This window comes from Anopheles ziemanni, chromosome 3 (genome assembly GCF_943734765.1).
Source record: "Anopheles ziemanni chromosome 3, idAnoZiCoDA_A2_x.2, whole genome shotgun sequence".
Lineage (NCBI taxonomy): Eukaryota > Metazoa > Arthropoda > Insecta > Diptera > Culicidae > Anopheles > Anopheles ziemanni.
The window spans coordinates 64,552,595-64,575,625 of NC_080706.1; the positions used below are offsets into that span (position 1 = coordinate 64,552,595).

The 23,031-nt window shown below is 43.8% G+C and overlaps 2 protein-coding genes across 2 annotated transcripts in view; both read right to left on the bottom strand.

Annotated features, from left to right (window-relative positions):
* Positions 1 to 23,031, bottom strand: part of LOC131287727 (glucose-6-phosphate 1-dehydrogenase) — a 284,204-nt gene that overhangs the window by 31,194 nt on the left and 229,979 nt on the right. The gene's annotated exons all lie outside the window — the stretch shown is intronic.
* On the bottom strand, positions 36 to 19,411 carry LOC131287722 (uncharacterized). Its single transcript, XM_058316798.1, has 6 exons — positions 19,298 to 19,411; positions 5,625 to 6,834; positions 5,272 to 5,471; positions 4,594 to 5,004; positions 2,093 to 3,596; positions 36 to 1,584 (listed from the first exon to the last, which is right to left on the bottom strand). The coding sequence occupies exons 2-6, from the start codon at positions 6,807 to 6,809 to the stop codon at positions 655 to 657; spliced, it is 4,230 nt and encodes a 1,409-aa protein (XP_058172781.1). The 5' UTR covers positions 6,810 to 6,834; positions 19,298 to 19,411; the 3' UTR covers positions 36 to 654.

Genomic DNA, 23,031 nt, shown 5'->3' on the forward strand with positions numbered 1-23,031 from the left:
AAATGCATTAAGTAACTTCGCTATGCTCGCCTCAGTCCATCGTCGTTATATTCAAAAGAAACACGAATGCGATTGCATGTGACCGAAAGCAACCTTCGGCCACCCGTTTTCCCTACTTATGATTGCCACACTAGTAATTAATGTATCAAAATGGGATTATAAAAATTGTCACGTAATGCTTCTAACGAGGATAGTTTAAAATTCCATTTTATCGAATGAATGATTTGCTTATCACACTGATTCGTTCGCGTGTGCGTAAACAAGAAGTTTACCCTAGTTTTTTTTGCTATTCTTTACTATACTGACGATCGTTTGAATAATCTATAAAGAATTTTGATTAACTCTTAAGCTACGTTGAAAGACACAAAAGCCAAAAAAGACAATATATTGGTTGTTTTGGCACAATTGCTGGAGGGTATGAAATTAGGACGCAAACGACAGTTTCACAAGGGGCACACAGAACAGAAAAAAAAACGAAACAAAAGCATGGACACAGATAAAATCAACACGCAAACGAACAAACCAGGTTTACGAGAATCTTCGCTTTTTTCCCATCATCATTGTCGCGCATTAGCGTACCAAGGCAGTGTAAAAGATGTACAATAGGATGTAACAGCAGCTGACTCGAATGGTTCGTTCGCTTGCTAACAACCGTCATATAAAGGCATACGAGCTGTTCGAAGGGCCGTTTCCATTGCCCGGTGTTGTTACATTGGCCGTCCGCAGTCCGAACGTGCTCGGAGGAGCGAGCAGTAGCTGATTCGATGGCGGCCGGTACAGTCGCAGATAGTGGATGTAGCCTTCGTCATCCATGGTGAGAAATTTGCTAAAATCACGGTTTATGATCAACCGCTTCGCCCTACCGATCAGCTTGATGCACGAAAGGAGATGTGGCTTTCCGGAGGAACCCCGCTTGTCGTACCAGTGCGACGACTCGTCGAAGCGTTCGATGAAGCTGCGCTGAACCGGACTGCCGGCAATCGGCGTCGAGAAGCCGGAATGGTTGCTCCCGGTCGAACGACGCGCTTCACCAGGCGAGCTCAGAGGATCCGCCACCACTTGGATCTGACGTGCGGTAAACCGTCCCGACCGGCGAATGCTGGAGAAACTTTTACGCGGTTGATTGTTGTACAGGTAGTCTACGCTCCAGAATACGATCTGCTCGCCGACGCTGACGAGAATGTGGGGCGAGCCCGGTTCGGTCCAGCTGCTAAAGTACAGATCCGCCACCGGACACTGGTGTGACTCGAGCACGGCGAGATGCCGGTTCGCATCCATCATATGCAAGACTATTCGGCCATCGTAACAGCCGAGGGCCAAAAATTCACCCTCCGCCGATATGGCACAGCTGCAGATCACTTCGTCGGGTTTCCGATTTTGCAGGGGTTTAACCGTTCGCAGCTCATCGAACGGGGTGAGTTCGTATGATTCGATCGCCGCCTGACTCAAACCCAGTTGGTACACGATCCCATCGGAGGTGCACAGTATTAGTGCAGTGCGTTGGTGATGGTAGGCGGATGCTCCGTAGGAACGTTCGATTTCCTTTTGTACTAAGTCGATTGATCTATGTACCAAATCGTAGATCTGTATGAGAGAAATAGAACACATTAGTATTTAGTATTTAGTGCAAAATAATATGTGGTATCGTCGACTGGGGCATCTAAGCCAAGACGGCATGAACAGCATTTTACGCTTGAATTTGGCATCTTGGGCGTGAGCTTTACCCCGTTGGGTGGGGAGGGGAGGGTAGGAGGGGGGGGGGGAGATTCGCCCTACGGATTGGAGCATTTACCAGGATGTTGGAAGCATAAGTAGTCATGGTAATGAGTAATGAAACATTTACTATGAATAAGATTAGGTAAAAGAAATGTGCTAAAACTACGGAATTCATTCCGGTGATTATTTCATTGGACGTGTTTGAAAAAGCAAATTGGAATTTCGTGGTGGTTCGGAGTAGCCTTTAAAGAAGAAATGTATAAACTAAGCATGCTTCGATTAGAGAAGTCAGTTGCTATGAAACCAGTGAACCGTTAAAATTTGAATTAAATATCTTTCATACAAGAAAAAGTCTGCTCGTCATCATTTTATTTACCTGTATTGAACAACGGTCTCCAATCAGCAGCAGAAAGCGATCGTGTAGCAGATAGCACCTGCGTATGGTGTCGGTAATTTCCACTTCTTCCTGCTGTTCGTTAACGTACACCAGGCATTGTCCTTTGCCGGCAACTACCAGTACCTCGGACACCGCACCGTCCATTTCTCGTTGGAAATGCTCGAGGTAGGTAATGTCTGTGGTTAAGGTGACAATCTCTTGCACCACCGCACTTGGGCGCCAGTCGGAAAGCTTGAGCAGCCGACCGTTTTCAAGCCCCAGATAATACCCGGACGGAGTGTCAATCAAACACTGCACGGTGGCGTCGATTTGTTCATGCTGAAACGTGCGCTCTTGCAGCACTCCCATGTCGTTGTCCATCAGGGGCGTCTGCTGTAGTGTGCCGTGCCGATGTACGGTGTTAAGTAGGACCGGTTCCTTGTCCAAATTGGCCAGAAACACCGTGGTACCTTCGAGCTGATACTGGCTACTTACCACCTGATTGCCACCCGATGCCACCGAGAGATTGTACAAGTTCATCGTATTACCACCGTCCTTGGAGATGGATGCGAGTAGCATATGTGGCATGTTCAGCTCGATCGGCAGCACATCCAGGTCGATGATCGAGTGGCTCACGTTCATGCGCCGCACTTCAACGCCCTCCCAAATGTCGATGATCGAAATGCCCCGCTCGGTGCCCAGCACAACGTACAGCTTGTCCTCGGTCAGCACACTGCACGTGTTGTCGCAGTATTTATTCTCGTACACTACAACTGCCTCGTCTAGGCCATCCGCCGATAGTTCCCGCCGCCGGATCTGTCGATCGTTCACAAATAGCAAAAGGGTCGGCAGTTGGTACACGTTCAGGCTGATTGGTTCTTCGAACCGGAACACCACGCTGGTGGAGATCATGTTAAAAATGATCCCTACTGGGCCGTCGTTCTCTCTGGCCAGAAACAGGAACCATCGTACGGCACTGCGCACGCGACTGTCATGCTCGATCGGCAGCAATAGGTACGCATTCCGGATGTTCGTCGGGAACGCATTGTCCGGCGTGTTCGTACGGAATACCGATGTGTACACCTTATAAATGCACAGTAACCCGCTGTCACTTATAGCGATCAGTTCCGTGTGATTGCTTTGATTCAGCACACAGAAGCAGCTGAAGCTGCTGTTGGAAAGCGATAGGGTCATTTCGCTTTCTCGCCTAATACTGTTCTGCATTCGGTAGTCCGACCGATCGGGAAGGTTTTTCGTCGACCAAACCTTTATGAGCCCTCGCCGGTTGAGCGCCAGCACGAATTGTTTCGTGCACTGCATGTCCTTGACCTGAGAGTCGTCGCATCCTTTGAATGTCATCGGTGGTACGTCGTATTCTACCGAGAGATTCCACAACTGGATGTCGTACTTTGCGGGTAAAACGAACACGTGATTGGAATCGTGGAACCGCACCTTTAGCGGCGGGTGACATAGCTTCAAAATCGAAGACTCCAGATTGTGAGCCCTGGGAAAGAAGAAGAACATAATCAGATTACTTATTGCAATAAAAAAATCAACAACTTTAGCAATTGAAGGCTTAATCAGTATTGTACAAACTCTCGGTAACATTTTTAAGTATAGCTTTCAGTCAATGGCATATCGTAATTTTTCGAAAAAAAAGAAACCGAAACCGAATACAAATAATTCGAAATTTTATATTAATTTTGGCTACTACCATTTTATTGTGAATAATCCTTAATAATTAGGGGGGTCCGAGCGGTAGCGCCGGTTATAAAATCGGCCGATGAGCGCCGAGGCTCACCACCTCGACGACCTGGGTTCAAATCCCGACCGACACCGGACCCTCCCCTTGCACTGACTATCCACGTACAACAGGGAAACAAGTCTCGTAAGTCCTTAACGGGCTGGCATGACCAATAGGTCCGCTACGCCAAGAAGAAGAAGATCTTAGGTTCCATGAAAACAAAACTAACTCAAAATATTTCATTGCAAATTGTTCGCAAACAAAATAATGTTATATTTTGGAAAATAAAATACAGATATTTTGATGCTACAAAAAATTTCCAAATAATGTGTGAAAAAAGTTATCCATTAGAAATTAAAAGGTCAGCAAAATGGATATACAAAATTGGAGAAGATTAGCTGGAGAACGGGTTGTCTCTGCTTCTTCAGGTTAATGCGACTCAACGAATATACTGCTAGCTTATTAAGTGTACATGTTTTGGCTTTGTTGTATCATTAATGATGAATTTTTAAATTTTGTTGGACTCTGGAAAACATTGGTTATAATCCATAAATCGAATGTATGTAAGCTGAAATGTTTATTCTTATTGCTCAGCCCTTTCCAGTATGCTTCATTTAAAAAGATTGAGCTGAACAATTAAACCACTCTATCAAAAAGATGGGTTACTTAAATAATTCTTTTACCTCATTGACATAACATCATAAGCTTTATACTTTACTAAACAAATCAACAAAATAACATTTTAACGATGACTCACACATCCAGGAACCAAACTCGGTTTTTGTACTTTTCCACCTGCCGTTCGGCCATTCTGGCAATCTCGCCCGGAAAGTTCAACGCTCGCTGGAGAAGCCGCGAGTCTTCCGAGAGCAAACATTCGGCACCCATTAGAAACTCGATCAGCGTGTCAATTATCAAGTCTCGGTCCTCCAGCGCCGGGAAGATATAATCCTGATACTTTCGCAGATCATCGACGGTGTTGGCTAGTCCGGCGATGCGCAGCTTTTGCTCGAGGAATCCGAAATCTTGGTACAGCTCTTGGAAAAGGTCATGTTCTTGCTGGCCGGCCTGGTCAATGTGGTACCCGATGTAGAAGTGGAAGTAGTCATCGTTCGGGAACTCGTGCATCAGCTCCAACTCACGGCGGTTGGCGAGTTTTTCGCGAATGCTGTTTAGGAAAAGAAAGTAAATTATGTGTTTTTCACAATTGCTCTGTTCTCATCGTTTACGGCTGATAGAAAGGAATTAAAATTATGAATTATCAAAATTAAGAACGCTTATGTTTATCACATACTTCGTGTTATTTTCTATTAATCAAATGCTAATTGCACAATTTAAACTTTTAATAGTTGTCTTGAATATTTTAATTTGTGCCTTCGTGTTTGCATGAAGATGAAGGCGTGTCTGGGTGTTTTATTAGAACAAGCGTGCATACCTATAGCTATTTAGCAATCGTCGATGCAGTTTTATCATGTCCGCTCCCGGTGGGTGTTTGATTTCATTGTAGCAGATGTACTGCATCATGTAGAATAGTTTATTCTTACACAACCGTTTTTCCAGCAACCCACGTCGCTCCAGCTTTGCAAGCAAACACTCGGTACTTTCTTTACTTTGGTTCCAGTACATCTCCAGCACCTAGAGAGTGATGCGCGAAACATTAAGGAGGTTAATAAATGTGCCAGGGGGTTGTTTAAGGTGCTATCGTCCAGACCAGTAACGAAGAACAAGTAGTGAAGCAGAATGAGGTTAATAAAATGGGAAGGTAGAAAGAAAAGAAAAGATCATTACACGTAGTGACAGTGGAACATTATCCCGGAAGATCACCAGATCCCGGAAACACTGCCGTTCCTCCATGGTGAACTGCTCCAGCGTCGAAGCGATCGTGCGCGTTATCTTCTCCGACTTTCCGATGGAGAAGTTTTGCAGTTTGTCTATATGCTGTTTCCAGTCGATCGGTACCTCATTCCGGCACTCCTCGCTCATGCGCAGCGCGATCAGATTGATCAGAAACGGGTTACCCTGGCAGGCCCGGCACAGCTCGGTCGCCTCCGTCGGCAGCATAGAGTTCTTCTTCTTCAGCGCACGAGCAAACAGTTCCAAGCTTTCCGCTTCCGTGAAACCCTTCGGTAGCTCGACCAGGAAGCGTTCCGTCTCGCTGACCTCGTGCACCACATCCTTGTTGCTTGTGATCACTACGGTTTTGCACTTGAAGTCGAAGTCTCGGATGTGCTTCGCTTTGCGTACGTGCGCCAGCACCAACAAACTGTCGACAAATGTCTTCTCGAACATGCGCGTATACGTACGCTTCCAGCAGTCGATCATGTTCGAGGGGTAGCTGCAGTTCATTCCCCGATCGTCCTGCCGGATGGACTCTCCCATCTGCACCGAAAGCTTCTCCTGCATCTCCAGGATGGCCTCGTCGGTGTGGCAGTTGGCTAGGTCTAGGTAGAAGATTTTGTAGTTCATATGCCGTACGATCGTGATGTCCTCGCAGGCCTGCGAGACGAGCGTCTGCTTGCCGGTGCCGATCTTGCCATAGATGAACAGGTACCGATGCTCGGTGGCACCGTGACGCAGTGACATCAGGTGTTTGTGGATCGTCCAGCGTAGCTCTTTCCGGTAGACGCTGATTGAGTCGTGTGACGGCACGGATGTTTCGTTTCGGTAGGAAATGTAGCTCCTATAGTCGAGGTTGTCCTTGTTGCGGTTCTTCTCCCATAGCACTGCGATCCAGTCGTAGTACCGACGCAACGCATCCATAAACCGAGGTACAATTTGTTGATCGATCTGTTGTTTGTACTCTAGTATGATAAACATCAAGTCCAAGCGCAACGATACATTCTGTTCGCTCATTATCTCTAGGAATTCTTCGTTGGTGAACACACGACGATCCAGCACATCCTGCTTGATGTCGAAGACATCGACGTCTTTCATTTCGGTGCGAAGTATTTTTAACGAATTTAGGTCATTCATCTTGGATTATTGCTTTTTATTATTGCTAACGAGTGCCATGAAAAGAAAAATGAAATAAAAAGGAAAAATAATTATTTTGCTTTAACAAAAAAGTACACAAGTTAACCGTACTGCAAAACGAAACAACTTAAATAACATTTCTTCTGCATTTTTTTACCAAAACTCCAATGTGCACTCTCCAAAACTTAAATGCATTTTCAAAAAACAGTTTTATGAACCAACCACGAAAAGATAAGAAAGCAAAACCTAAAACATGTTGTTTCAAGTGATGTGTCATTGAACTATATGCTTGAAAAACGTAAGTTTACTAAAGTGCGTAAGCAAGTGTATAGAATTGAATTCGTTGAGTTGAATTGAATGGTAACTCATACTTCCTAAGGTGAAACAGTCACACAGATTCTAGCGTTTCCATCCTCTGTAGGAAATACCCAACACATTTTGATATCTAGCGTTTCCAACCTCTGTAGGAAATACCCAACGCATTTTGATATTTCTGCAAATGCATTGCATTTGATCATGGCAGAGTCTGTCAATCGAGTAATGCAAAGTTAAATCTGTTACCAAGTTACAATATATTTGCATATCATTAGCCATCGTTTGTCTTTTACTGCTTTACTGTGAAAGGACCTAGGAAAGTTTCTTTAAGTTCATTTTATTGACTAGGGGGTTGGGAGGGTACTGGGTTATGGTGTCTCTTACTAGGATTTTTCCCTTTGCGTACGTTTGGTAGTCAGCCTTCTTGTACAAGGGAGGATCCGGTTGGGATTCGACCCCAATACACCCAATAACTGGTAATCCTATAGTTTATAGCACGTTAAAGCAGTTTTTACACCTAGCAAAATTTTATAGTTAAAAATATATAATTAATAGTTGAAAACTATTATTCACCAGGTTATAAATTAGAAGAATCCCAAGTAGTCCATAAACGTACCACATCTCCCAAAAGTGTAGTAAATTTAAACCAAGACAGTGGGTATTATGATAAATGTGCATTTTATGATCCAATATAAAATTTAACTGCTTTTGCTAAACAAAACGAAAACATTTCACCCCCACGAGTTATTTTGTTTTGTTTATGGCTCCCAATAAAAAGTAATTAAAATTAATAAAAGTAAAGAATAGTTGATTCTATTTATGGTGCAAAATAAAATGTTTAGATTATTCTACATGCGAATGCATTCTGTTGTCAATACAATTTGAGTTGATTAAGTTATTGGATTTGGATGTACGTGTGTGTCTTTTAGTAATTACATGATAATCACGCCGTTCATTCCGGTGTTAAAATAATGAATTGCTGCAAATTATGGTCGACCGTAGATAGGACAATCATAAGAAATATTAAAGAAGAATAAAAACGCAATCGAATTTAATTACCACACTTCTTTACTTGTTCAACCATGAAATGTTTGCCGATTCTACCTTCACCGAAGCGATAAGGTGTCATTTTATGAATGACATCACTATCAGCGCTTCTGTGACAGATTAGAGAATCGTAACGCCTCAGTGCCTTCGCACCCCAGAGACCTAAGGTTCCGGGTTTCGCTACCATTTCTGCGTGATTAATGTGTAACCCACTTTGTCGTGAAAGCCATCCACAGGGGCCTCCCTGATAACGGACCCTGTACCACACAGCCATTACATCCAATCGCAGCACGTATGCCAATGTGTCATCTTCACATAAGAGCCTTATGGGCGCCTTTACAACGTGTTGGCTTGAAATTGCAACGCAAAAGCGTTATTGCAGTCGACGATCGAAACCGGTTCCCGCCAATGAAGGGCACGCTAAGGTGGTCTTTCGATCGTAAATGGTCCACGAACAGCGGCAGAGAGTCATCCGGTATCAAGCTGTGTTGGATTCTTATAGGAGGCACGGGGTCCGGATGCAGCACCAGGCGTGTCTAATGCGGGTAGCCCATATTGGGCCTCAATACGCTGTGAAACAAAATGGAAAGTGATTACGCGGACAGCGCGAAGCCATATTGAATCTATCTGCGCTCGTCATCTGATGCAACACCTCAGAGATTCTCGGAAGTGGCAGGTTTTACTTCCTATCAAACAACGTTATCCTTATCAGACCACCTACGTTAATCTCTGGGTACGCCTGGGTAAGTTTCTTCCAGCATTGATAGCATTTTGCTAAAACTAATGATAGAATATATCAGTGTTTGTGGCACCCGCATTCATCACACCAGCAGTGTGTGGTAGAGTGCTTCCAAACCACCTTTTCTTATCAAACACTGAGTTTATAAATTGCATTCTTGTTTCGCTTCACTTTCTTTTCCACTAGAGCAAGTGAGAGTGATGTCGTAAGTGTTGGTAATCTTTGTTATCAAATATAACAATGAGTTCAAACTAAAAAAAGATCTGTAAAGCATTATTAATGTGTAAAAATACAAGAATTGTACAGTTTTGAAGCAATTGAACCAAAAGTTTTTGCACTTTGCACAAATTGTGCTTTAACTACAAAATTTGACACCAAGCAATAAATGCAGACAAAATTTTGATGATTAGCTCGTGTTATAGATTGGGTAATTCCAACAAATATATTTGGATTATTGTTTTTGTGTTGCCATTGATTTTTTATGCACACTTTTATGGGATCTTTAAATAATTAATTCTTCTTGGGTTTGATAAGGCCAAAATTTGTTCAAATTCTTAAATTTATTTCATCCTCCAAAAATAAAAAAATAAATGTGTATCCTAGTGGCCATAGCGGCTCCAAAAGTGCTAAAAACTAGCAGCATAAAACATTTAAGAAGATTTGGGATGAAAATCAGAAAAAGATGAAGAAAATTTGTTCCTCTGTTTTACTTTATATTTATATAATTTATTTTTAATGATTTCTCTCTAAGAGAACATAATACCCTCATTTATCTCACGGGTTATACTTTTTACTCCTCAATTGCTACCAATGCGCTGCGTTTGCTATTTTTCAAAAGTTAATGGTGGCGCTAAAGAGGAAGACACTGTCCCGGCCTCTACGTTGTTAAACAAAGGCAAAATAATTTACTTTAAATTTTCTAACATTTTAAATAACGCCAAAAATGTTTGTGATAATTTGATTAAATCAAAAGTAAATTGTGAAATGAAACACGTCGAGGGAAGCGAGAAAAATCCCCCGTAATGGCCGTTTGTTTTTTCCTCCGTCGGTGCAGCACGACCGAAAATTCACTTCGCTAGATACCGCCTTTTTTGAACCAGTCTAACGCCATATCGTGCGGCTTATTTATTTACTTAAACAAATCGGATTGTTGGGGCGTATGTGCGTCCGACATGAAATCACTCGTCGTTGTTTTGGACGATTGAAGGCAGTAAAGCAAAAGTTAAAAGAAAACAACGATTTACGTCTTATCTATTTTAAGTCGACCGCGCGATGACCGCCAGACCGGTTTCTTCCCAGCAGCAGCAGGTTGTGGTTATGCTGAGTATGGTTCTACGATGCTTGAACATGTTATCCACCCAGCGTGCGGAATACATGACCGACATGTGAAGGACTCGAAAATGTCGAAACACGGAATGGCAGATAAGATGGCGCGATCATCTCCTTCGATTATTGCATCATTATCATATCGAACGATGGCGCGGAAGGTGAATAACCTGCTGGGACTGTATCGCGGTTGGCATAAAAATCCCCTGAAACAAAATATTTGCCATTTCATTCCACTCGTCACCAGGCGATCTTTTGGGCATGATAAAATAAAACCTTATCATGTTGAAGTATGCTTCCGTTCCGGGGGATTTTGAAAACCGTCACCAACACTTAGGACGTATGTATAAAATTAACATTCCATACCACCACAAAAACCCAATGGAACACCATTTTGATCTTCAGTTCTTGAAGAGATCTCCGTTCGATCTCTTGCTTATTTTTCCAGGGATTTTGGGCATATTAGCACCTACTCCATTATAAGCACGCATGTCTTTGAGTGCGTGGAATATGGTAATGGCGTCCCGAAAGAAGTGCCAAACAAACCCCACCACTTCAATGGGGGGTGGTTGACCCCGTCCCGCTAGCCTTGACGAATTCTTTCCGTTGTTGTTCAACTTCTTCACCTTGGCGGGTAGCACCGTCGTTCCGTCCGTGCGGTGCAGAATACCGGCAGTAGGTCACACCGGCCGTAAATGGGAGTTATCAGCAATTATCTCACGTGTAATGAAATTCCTCCAGCACCACTCCCACCTGCGTGCGTCCGTTCCGGGGAGGATGGTTTGGAATGGCGGCGTTCTAACCGTCGATCGCTAGTAGACTGGGTCAGCCCCGGACGCAGTCAGTCGTCTGTCAGTCAGTCCGTCAGTTACTGTTGAGCGACAAACGCTTTGGAAACGACACCTTCCTTAACGGGTCATAGCGCCGCCAGGTCGGCACACCGAAAGGGCTCCCCGAGAACACAGTACAAAAAAGATGTAATAACTGAATCAATCATACACACGCACGCACGCACACAAAAACACAAAAAGATCGCGGTTTCTCAAACCAAATATGGAAAAATGGTACTGCGAAAAAAGGCAACTCCGTTTACGATCGCGAAAAACCCGGTGCGGCGCGAGCCTTCCTTTTTTTGATGCACCGCCACCGTGTATCGCACACTGCACACTGTATCGCACAAAATGGGGGACACAACGGGAGGGAAAAATAAATCGCACCTCAAGCGGATGCGAGGGATCGTCACGACCGAAGCCACGACCGTGTCGTTTTTCAGCTCGCGCACGCGAATTTCACCGCCGAGTGTCCCTCCAACCGGATGCCAACCACCCTTACACGCCACGTTATCGGCTCACCATACGCATCACACCACCAAGCGATCCTCGCATCAAGCCTTAATAATTTATTGGTCAATCTACCACCAAGTAACAACGGTTTCCCCACCGTCACACGCTATCCACCGAACCCGGTTTGCGACTCACATCTGCTCCATCCAAGGCACGAAAGTTAACTGAAACCGCGAGTCGCAGTCGCGGTCCGTCGAAACGGTCAGCAAGAGTCGCCATCCGCCAACCACCATCATCATCACCACCACCACCACCACCGCCACCGTTCGTTGGGGCTCGCCCAAGGGGTCTTGTATTCTTGAGCGAGAATTACGCTTAACGGACACACATACAGCAACTCAGCTTGTGGCATCGAAATCTTTTCGACGCCGCCACCGTCGGAAGAATGGAAAGTGGACGCAGCGGGGTGGCCAAGAACTGGTTTAAGTCGCGCGATATCTCCCTCCTTTTGAAGCCCCCCATCGCCGTCTTCTCCTTCAGTCCAGGTCCGTGTGTGGAGTTACAGTTGTCTCCCTTTCCAACAGTTGTGCCCCGTACGAGATACGGAAGGCACCATCCGTGGTTGTGTAAGTGCGGGAAGAGAAAAAAAAATAGCCATCCGCGGATTCGCGAGTTCCGATGGAGGCAAAAAGGAAACGTTATGTTAGCATGAGTAATGTTGTTGCGCCCTCAAACCCCGTCTGGTGGACGGAGGAAGCAGGGCACGGGATCGGAAACATCGTTTTATCTGGTTTGATGTATTTTCAAGTGCCTCTTTGTCTGCCGTAAAAGTGCACACATTTGAGGACAATATGTTTCATATTCCTTCTCGTTCCCTAGAGTTCAAAAATAAATGCAACCCATCTGAAGCTGGAGGTGAACAAACGCTGCCGAAATCGCACGACCAACACAAAAATAAAACCCTCTGTCTGACTGTTGCATTTCCCTATGAGCTAAAACAACCCCACTACACCCATTTCAGCCTTTTCCTTGAGAGGGCCAACCGAGTTGACCGAGACTTTGTTCCGGGAAAAGTGCTACTATCGGGTGGCGCGATTTCCACCCCATGATGGCGCGCCACGATGCAACGAACTCCGAGGAAACGACACATATATTTTCCACTGTCAAGGACAACCGACCTGCGCAAAGTGGATGTTTGAATCTCGGTGGCAAACAACCTTTCTTTTTCCGCCTTTTTTACTGATCGTTTTATTTCCGCACGCGTCCCGCAGTAACTGAGGACTTGGCCCGGTGAATGTCACCGTCTGGGGCATTCATTGTTCCGGTTGGCGGAGAAAGCCAGCTACACTTCTTGCCACGAGGAGAGCACACATAAAATATTGGAATTTGTGGAATAGGTTATAGTCTGAAGTGAGAAAAGTCAAGAAAACTCGCAGAATGGTTTTTATGATCTACTTTAATCTGAGTGATTCAAATTGTGCACTTATTCTAAAGAATTAAAGCACAGCAAAACAACAGTCAATCATAGCCATGCTTATTATTTAAATAGCTATTGCTAGTTCTTAATGCTTTACTCAAACATAATACCGTTTTTCAATGTAACTGTAACAAATTTATTTATATTTTCCTTCCCATGTTCCGAGCAAAGTGCCGGGGATTTCCGTATCAGTGAGCAAATACTTATCACGCAAGTGTAGGATCATTCAACCGGTGGTACTTGAAGGCACGCCAGACGCACTGTGAATCATACGCTATCAGAGTAAAAGGAGCAAAAAACAAACGTGTATACATTCATCCATCCCCCAATTTGCCCGCGTCTACAGCAGGGATGACAAATCTCTGCCGCCTAGGATGAACATGCCAGAAAATGTTTAAAAATGGATATTTACCTTTCAGTTTTTTAAGCTTAATTCTTAGATCATACTTAACACTAGAACTACCGGACCAATCATTTTGACTGGTCAGGTACTTTTTCAATCACATTTATTTCTTCTATATTTTTGGAACAATTCCAACAAATGTAAATGCATGACATTCACATATCCAATGGAATCTTTATTTTTATATGTTCGAAAATAAAATCTCTTTAAAGTTTCAAGCGCCAAAATCGCGGTAGTTCTGGTGTTAGGTTAAAAAAAGCATCTTAAAATCAATAAACTTCAGAGTTAATAAATACAACACGAAAAAGGTTTGAACGTATAAAGAGTATAAACAGACGCTTTTGTCTCATTTTTTTCTTAACTACTTCACATGGCATTGCTTTCAAAAGTTTATTTGAATAGAAGTCAAGTATAGTCAAGGACATGTTATTTGTGACCTAATGCCTGGATGCCTAACAAAAAAAAAAATATCTATCTGACGAATTTCGAATGGGATGAAATAGTAAAACAAACCCGATCTCGAACTCTGTTTACTAATTAGTAATTGGGTCACCATCGTGAGAGGAGAGGGATTCACCTTAAATGATTGTGCTATTTTTAATACTGCTGCTTACACTGAACATTCAAGTCCCAAATTAATTGAATTTGAAGTTAGTTAGGAGTACCAATAAGGCTTAGTTTTTAATAGTGATATTAATCATTAATAGTATCACACCATCACATAATTCAGTCGTATTATTCTCGTTAATTTTATTTAATATCTATGTTTTTTTAAATGCATATATCGAACAACGACACAATGAGCTCTTTTCTTTGATAGCTAAACTAAAGTGTAAACATATTCTACGTCAATTTTATCGCGTTTCGTACAAAACACACTTTACTAGATTGTAATAAACTATTCGCGTAGCAGAGCGTAATTAATGAAAGTAATAAAAATAAGCATTTACCAGCTCGTTGAGTGTTCGCCATCGCTGGAGCGCTAAAGCCAGACAAAGAAGGAGAGCTCGCATACCACCACTATGGGGGCCAGTATATAACAGCGCCATACTTGCAGCTGTATACCTGAGGTGACGCACCCTTGCCCTAGTCACCTGAGGTTCCGTCGTGGGAAACTCGTGGAAAGTTTGTGAGCCAACGGAATCAAAAAGGAAAACCCCGAATCTGATCTATCCTGCCGACTCCAGCTCGGCCGGAGTTCCGGAGAGGTGAGTCCGTGGGAGTAATGTAGCGTAAGTTCTCGCGTATTTCTACTGCGCAAGCCAGGAAGGCAGCATCGCAAACTGGGCCGGACATTCACCTATTCCGTAATTTTGCCACATTGTGTGCAGCATATTTCCTTTCTTTCTTTAGAGTGGGTGGAGAAGGATCTTTTTTTTATGCGTGGTTCACCAGTTTGGCCATGAGTTTGAATCTGTTGCGGCGGGTCAGTAACACGATTGATCATCCGGCTATTGTTTGCACACATGGAAGTGTGAGCTAATGCTACGTTTGTATGGCTAACTTTTGTCGTGATTCGTCTCCCGAACCAATCGGCACGCCACGAGTTCAGGAGTTGCCCAAATGTGGCTGTTCCGGTTATTTTGTCGACGTCACCACACAAACCCCTTTTTCGGGCAACAATGGCGTACGGGTTGTGGCAAACGTGGTGTAATTCGTCTGCCGTTCCAGACGGAAGGTCGTTGCCTTCACGGGTGGGTGAGTTTTTCCACCCAACACCAACTCACTCGGATGCGGGTGGTTTCCTTTTGTATGTTGGTTTTACTTAGATTAGCGTTTCAAATTTGAGCATGAGGAAAAATGCCACCGAATGTGTGACTTGTTGGGGTAGGTTGTTATACGCTGGAATGTGTTCTTTTGTATCAACAGTGTTTTTTTTATTCACAACCAACGGATGACGAATGAGCAGAGTCAACGTCCGATGTGAGCCCACATCAACAACCCCTGGGCGTTCGGGGTGATAAACAGCCTGCCGCAGTTGTTGGTACCGCATGCATTTGTTTACTCTCGAGAAAAATGCACCCTGAAAAAGGTGGTAAATATTTATCCAAACCGTTAGCAGTGGCAATCGTAGATGCATTTGCGTAACGCATTCATTTATCAAACAATCGATTGATTTAGCCAACAACATTTTTGATTACGGTAAGAAATTGGTTTGAAAATTTTTAAAATTGACGAACGCTATTGACGAATTTCTAGAATTTGAAATATTTTGAAACCTATAAAGACAAGTCTATTAAAGCACTGTAGAAAATTACAAAGCATCGGAGATATATTTTTGGTCACGAAACAGGCAAATGTATCGGAATCGCAATACATTTTTTAACGATCAGCACTTGGGTGCGCGTTCTAATACTGGACCAATTTTGAGAACTCAACAACACCGATGTTGACAAGAACCTTCAAATGAGCATTAAAGTTATGCAAAAATATGTGAATATTAATGGAGCGTCCCCATCTTCATCGACTCACGCTCACCAATTCATTTCATCTCTTTGATTTAATTGATATATCACGTTGTCGGTTCAAAACTAATACTCAACAAGTTCCAAGTTTGTGCTTTGATATCCCAATGAACAGCTTTCACCAACTCAAGCTATCTGGGATCGCAGCAAATTGGTTCATGTTCTACGCCAATAAAAGTTTTATTTTATGTTATTCGAGTATTGAAACCACTGAACCCACTACACCTTATAAGGAAGAATAAAAATGGAAGTGTGATTCATCGATTGATAACTGTTGAAAAAGATAGCGAATCGATGACTTGTGGCTGTAATGTTACCACCATCTATCCCATGTACAAAAAACAAAGAGAGATAAACTAGACTGGTAAAGTTCCACTTCGTTCTCCAGAAACAACTTAACAGTCCTCTCGTACAGGGTCCGATCTCGGTTGAGATTCGAACCCACGCCGTCGAGGTGGGGAGTCGCCGGGCTCATCGGCCGATTTTCTAACTGGCTTCTATTTTCCACATTGCTAAAACATGGTACTTGAGGGAGTTGTGCCATCAGTGCCAACTCTGGAAGAGAGTTATGCAACACTTCCAAACCTACCGTGTGACCTCTCTGAAATCGTTCTCGGTCCACTGCGAGGTTAACTGTACCAGTTGCGAGGTAAAAGACTCATCCTCAAGATATCCAATCCAAAATAGTAATATTCAAGTATCCATAACAACTGGAAACCTCTCCTTCGTCAACAAACAAGACATGATCAAGTGTATCGATACTCGTATCAAGTTGGCCCGCCCGATCGTCGGGAATCTTAGCAGAGTTGTAAATCTGGTAGTGGCTGATAACATATTTTGCTGGTTAGAAAGGTTTGTATTACTCGTGACCTTCAAATAATTAGAATCTAAATTAACATGAGAGCATTCATCTACGCAAATCCTATCTAGTGACGGAAACAAAAAGGAAAACCCCGAATCTGATCTATCCTGCCGACTCCAGCTCGGCTGGAGTTCCGGAGAGGTGAGTCCGTGGGAGTAATGTAGCGTAAGTTCTTGCGTATTTCTACTGCGCAAGCCAGGAAGGCAGCATCGCAAACTGTGCCGGACATTCCCCTATATACCTAATACAGTGACTAAGAATTCACCGTTAATTCACTAAAACCAATATCAAGATCATGCTTATCATAAAAGTTTTTTTCTATCGTTCGTATGCAATTGACAACGGCAAATGCCCGGAGGACAAATTCGCAAAATCCCGGAGGACAAAACTGGCAATTTTGGCAGAGTCTGACTTTTCCGATCATTGGTTATTTTATATTATCATAACTCTTTTAAACGAATGTGGGTATTCCATCCACTAAGGCGTTCCGTTTTTAAATCATCTCTCGTAGCCTGTTACTTTTGTTACACTATCAATATGAGGACCCAACAATTAAATACGATACCAAGTAAGTACCTACAGAACGGTTTGTGCTGTGTTCAGGTCGTAAATTATAAATGTGTGACATAAAAATCTTATGGGACGGAGCTAATTGGAGCTAACGCATAATGACCCATAATAAATGTTCTGCTAAGTGACTTTCTCGCCACGCACAGGAAATGTTCTGTTACTAATAATGTTTTTCCCACACCCTCCTGCCAGCAAGCCATCCCGACTTTTTGTACTTTCCTTCCGTATGCTGGAATGTCTCGGGAAACACTTTGTCTTTTCCCGATGGCCTTGGTTTCGGAAAGGGTCGCCCTGGGTCCAAGGATATCCATTGACACTTCTCCGTGGAAAGCCAGTGCGTGGGCTGCAACAAAGGCAAATGCATCCCAGGCCAGCCTGGCAAAGAACAAGGGACAAAGTTCAACGGATCCTAAACGGTTTCGTCCTGGCAGGGTTTGGTTTCCTTTGTACAAGACTTGTCCTTCCGGTTGGTCATGGTGGGCAGGACGTTGACAGAAAGATGGGATAGCAACGGGACGGTCCTGGTCCGTGCAGGCACATGGATTCGTTTTGGCAAGTTTGCACCCGTCGCGGCCGTCAACACATCCTCAACGATATATCGATGGGACGCATCACGATCGTTTTGTCCGTTCATGGGCAATGAAACCATTTTGGAAGGAGAGGTAGCCTGCTACGAAGAGTCAAGGTTAGGAAGTTGCCGTTTAGAATTGCCATTAGCAACCATCCGTTCACGTGCACCAGCGCCATACTAGGGCACGTTATACATACACACGCATACAGCCGCAAATCCAGTGTACCTGTCGGTGCAGGACCTTCTCGGTGCAGCTGTATGCGTCGGGGTTTCGTCGCCGTAGTCGTTGTGTAGCGTGGTGCAGCGTCGTTGTCATGGGCAACGCCTCACTGCGCAGCTGTACGTTTTCTTTCTTCGCGCTATCGTTCCGCGCGTACGTTAAACGTTAACAAAACAACCGACATCGTGGCAACGCACAGTGGTCTAACTAGAAGGGTTAGACATTAAATGCAACTGAAAACAACCATTTTTTTCTCAAATAAATTTACAGGCAGGAAATACAAACAAGACTCCTTCATTTTTTTGGTAAGGCAAGTAGCAGCTTTAAAGTGGTAAATCATGAACCTCTATTTTGCAATAGTGTGCAGTATTGGCGTAGCCTTTAAATACCAAGAGCGAGATAATATTTTAACATTTTCTGCATACTAGGATTTTAAAATAGATTTGAACCTTTTTAAAATGAAACCGGTTTTGTGGCCATCCACTTAAACCACGCGCTGACCCACTGTGCAGCATAATAAGACGAGAAGCTGCACTTCTGCTCCACACACCCTCAACACACTGAATAGGCAGGACAAGTGGCACACCGTAGAAGGGAAGAAGCGAGGCGAAGGGCGCGGCATAGCCATAACAGAAATCAGAAAACAACCATTTCTCGACAGCATCACTGCTACTGGAACATCCATCTCCTTCAAGTGTGTGGTTCCCCTAATGTCTTATGCACCGAGCAACGATCGTGCATCGGCTGTTGCTTCTTCATGGCACCAACCAAAGTGCACCGTATGCCAGTAACCGGACCCACACACAGATGTTCTTACGTGCTCGGAAGACGCATGGGTCTCCGTACAGGCCACAAATTACCACCAGTAGCCGAGAACGGCTAGGGGAAATAGGAAACTTCTAATGCTGGTACGGAGAAGGGACGGAGTGCAACAGGGCCAGCAAGCGGGCTGTACAAGAATGTTGCTTCTTTCTTTGTTTGCTGCACTTGCGTTCGGCCAGCGGCAGTCGTGTAGTGGTGCAATGTGGAGAGAATGATTTCCTTTCGTAAGCGATTTTATGATACGTTGTTTGCATTTTTCTTTTTGCGATTTGTGGAAACACCACACAAAAAAAAAATACTCTACATCGAATGCAGGGAAACGGCGAGTTCATGGGCAACCCGAGTTGAATCGGATGCATACGTAAACCCGAAGGTTCTTATGGGTTACCTTCTTGAAGTGATGCTGTACTTTTTCACACGAGGAAATGCGTAAACGGGAAATCTACTACTTTCCGGGCTGATTGTGACGCTCCTTTGGGATTGTTGGCGTTTTCTTTTTTTTTATTCTACGATACGGGTTACGTACGAACTACAGCTCGAGATTGATTTAGCAACATCAATGGCGAATAATTTTCTATAAACACACTCAACACACACGACGGAACGACGATAAACACACGAACAATTTTTGGACGCACAGAAATAAGGAATTAACTACACGAAAAGCTACGAAGCGCCAGTCATCATTAGCTATAAATTCACTAAACTAGGCTGCACCGTCCCGCGGTCATGTTTGCACGAAACTGGCCCAACGGCAAGCAACATTGAAACGTGCGCTTCGACTGACGGAGTTAGGCGAGTAACACATTACATATTGCACTTTGCTTGTCTATTACAACGGGCGGGGGGGGGGGGAAGCAGTGAGGGTGCATAGGGCGTAGAAACACCGGAGGTCCGACCAACCAGCTGCAACTGGAGTTACAACTATAGCACGGGATACAACTGCACGCGCGAAAGAGGCACAACACGACTCACGCCGTCACGTCTTTAGTGCGGAGGGCATATCTTCACATCACAGCGCTTCACTCCGTGCGCCCGTGCCGCGATACCTTCTACTTGAACCGCCTCGAGTTGATTGGAAGGCAGAAGCAGAAGCACGAACATTAAAACAACTGCCGTTTGATACCGACGCTACCGTGTACCACAACACATCATTGAACGGCTCCGTCGACCGCCGTACTGGTGTTCTGCGCCGAAGGACCTCCGATCCAACTGTGCCATGCAAGATCGGGTTGTTTTGAAAAAAGGGACGCGTATGCGATTGTTTATAAGCATCGTTGTGTGTTTACAGTTCAGTCGAGCGTGGTATGAGGTTGTGTGCGTTAAATCTACCTGGTGCAGATGTGTTTGTGACAGCGTTGCCATGGTGTAGCACTGACGTTGCCCAAGCAACATTTATCGTTGCTATAGTAGACGATAAAGAGCGTTTATAATCGCTCTATTACACGAAGCGCAAATTTCACATTGACGTTGATGTGTGGAACACGCTTTCTAGACTGCATCGTCGCGTAACGCAACGTCGCCTGACAGGCGCTGAACTCCATGCAAAAAAACCTAGCGCGATTTGCGCGACATCGCAAACGAAGCTGTCGCTTTTTCAAAAATCATGCTGTAGGCAGATAGTTCGCCCACCTTGAGATATAAGCAACCATTGCGAAAAAAAAACAGAAGTAATGTGTTAGAGTTATCAAAACGTTACTTGAATTTTTAGAGCACGAGAAATAATTTTAATTTCGATGTAAAAGTGGGCCAAAATAGATGCAAGGAAATCTGGTTTCGATTGAAACGAAATTTGGGTAAAAGAGTAAATGAGGCCCCGGCCGCCATGTTTTCGATCGTGGCTACACCTCTTGTGGACGTTTAAACTGAATGTATGCAATTGGTGATACATTAATTCGTTAAATTCAACCTACGAGTATTTGAATCGTAGTGTGTACCGTTAATGTCGGCTACGCAATCAACCTACGGGTGCGGTATGAGGGGGGCCCACGCGCCCCCTTATTTCTCAAAACTATAACAAACTTTCTTTTTCAGTAGACCTAGCGCAGTCCGCTCGCTGCGCTCGCTGCGGGCGCGCCGCCGTTTCCAAATCATTTCTTCGGCTAAACTCATTGTTTCATGCTGTCCATCATGTGTGGTATAGTTTAGTTACTAGTAACTTACAGTAACTTATCATGTAAAAGTATATTAACCCGCATTCAACCTCCACTACGTGATTAGTTTGAACCGTTAAGTTCTTTTAAGCGAACCGTTAGCGATCAAATATTTGAAAAGTCTGCATGCGTCGCGCTTTGCATAGCTTCAGGCGCTTAATGTGAACCAGTAGGAAGAGGAGAATCTAGCCCGGGGCCTCATTTACTCTTTTACCGAAATTTGTATGCATTTTGACGCTTCTAAACGAAAATCCGATCATCCTGCAAAAAAGTGAATATTAAAATAACAAGTTAATCATTTAATCTCACTTATTTAATAAAGTTTAAAGCAAATAGGAGCTTCTCAATCATTTTAAAGATTATCAAAAACATAAAACATAAAATAAGCATTCTTTCATGTGGGCAAAAACTGGTACATGTGGGCCAAAAAAGAAACATAGTGGGCCAAAAAGTGTGTTCGGAAATTGATAATTTTTCAGTGAAAACATGAAATAAACTAAACAATATGAATTGTAGGGGTCCGCGACAGCCGAGCGGTAGCGCCGGTTAAAAAATCGGCCCATGAGCGCCGGGGCTCACCAACTCGACGGCGTGGGTTCGAATCCCAACCGAGACCGGACCCTCCCCTGTATGAGAGGAATGACTATTCACGTACAACAGGGAAACAAGTCTCGTAAGCCCTTAACGGGCAGGCATGACCAAGAGGTCGTCACGCCAAGAAGAAGAATATGAATTGTAGTGCATGCTCAGATAACTACTCTACTACCATACCAAGTTTATTGTTATATGATCGGTACAATTAATGCAACGATTTGTTTTGTGATGACCCTTCCCTAATTGGACCAAAATTGGTACTTTTATCCTACTTACTCTCTGTGCAATACCCCCATTAGTCGAGTAACCTCCGTAAAAGACTTGGGAGTATGGATTGATAAGGCTCTTAACTTTAACTTACATGTTGATTATTTTGTAAAACAGGCTAACAAAACTCTAGGGCTTATTCTTAGACTTTCGTCCGAAATCAAAGACCCTTGTTGCCTCAAAGCACTTTATTGTTGCTGGGTTCGATCCACTCTGGATTACACCGCCGTTATCTGGTCACCACCAGGTTCCGTTGCGATGGCCAGACTGGAGAGTGTTCAGCGCAAGTTCACTCGTGTAGCGGTTCGACGTTTCCTTGTCGGACACTACGTGGAAGTCCCATCCTATCCTATCCGCTGCCAGCTTCTAGAGCTTGATAAGGAAGACTATCTTTTCTATTATTTAAACTTTATAACTTATTTTCCTCATATTTATACATAACTTAACTTGCATGCTTTTTAGATCCATAAAAGATATGTTCGAAGACACGGGGTTTAATCAAGTCTCTCTTTTTTTACAAAAATAAGCAACTTCAAACCAAATTCGTAAAATCCCTTCCCATGTCAATTTGCATTCTGTTCTAATAAATACTAAAAATCCATAACTTTACAATAATGCGCTGTAATGCCTATTTGTGTAAATACAACTGCGGTTCCAATTCGAAATATGTATACTGATTTGAGATTAAATTTATACATCTTTCAACGACTTCGTGTTGTGTAGGCTACGTCTGAGTTGAGTTGAAGTGAGACTAGGCAATGTTCCCATGATTCGTCAAGTTGTGTTCCGTGTATGAAGAAACAACGTTCAGGCACTTTTTTTTATGTGGCGCGACATCCCCTAGTGGGACAAGGCCTCGCTCCGAAGAGAGTTTGTGTGACCGAAAGACGGTATATATTATAGATCGGTGGTCCGCCGTTCGTAATACCGGAGGATGCCAGACTCGAGATTCGCTCCCACACCTGTGGTGTGGTGTTTCCTCGCGCTACCGCTGCGCCATGGGCACCCCAATGTTCAGGCACTTTAAGCTCAGTAAATAAGAAGGTACAAATTTATAATCATTTATTTCCGGGTTAACTTCATATAGAAACTCACATCTTCCACTGTT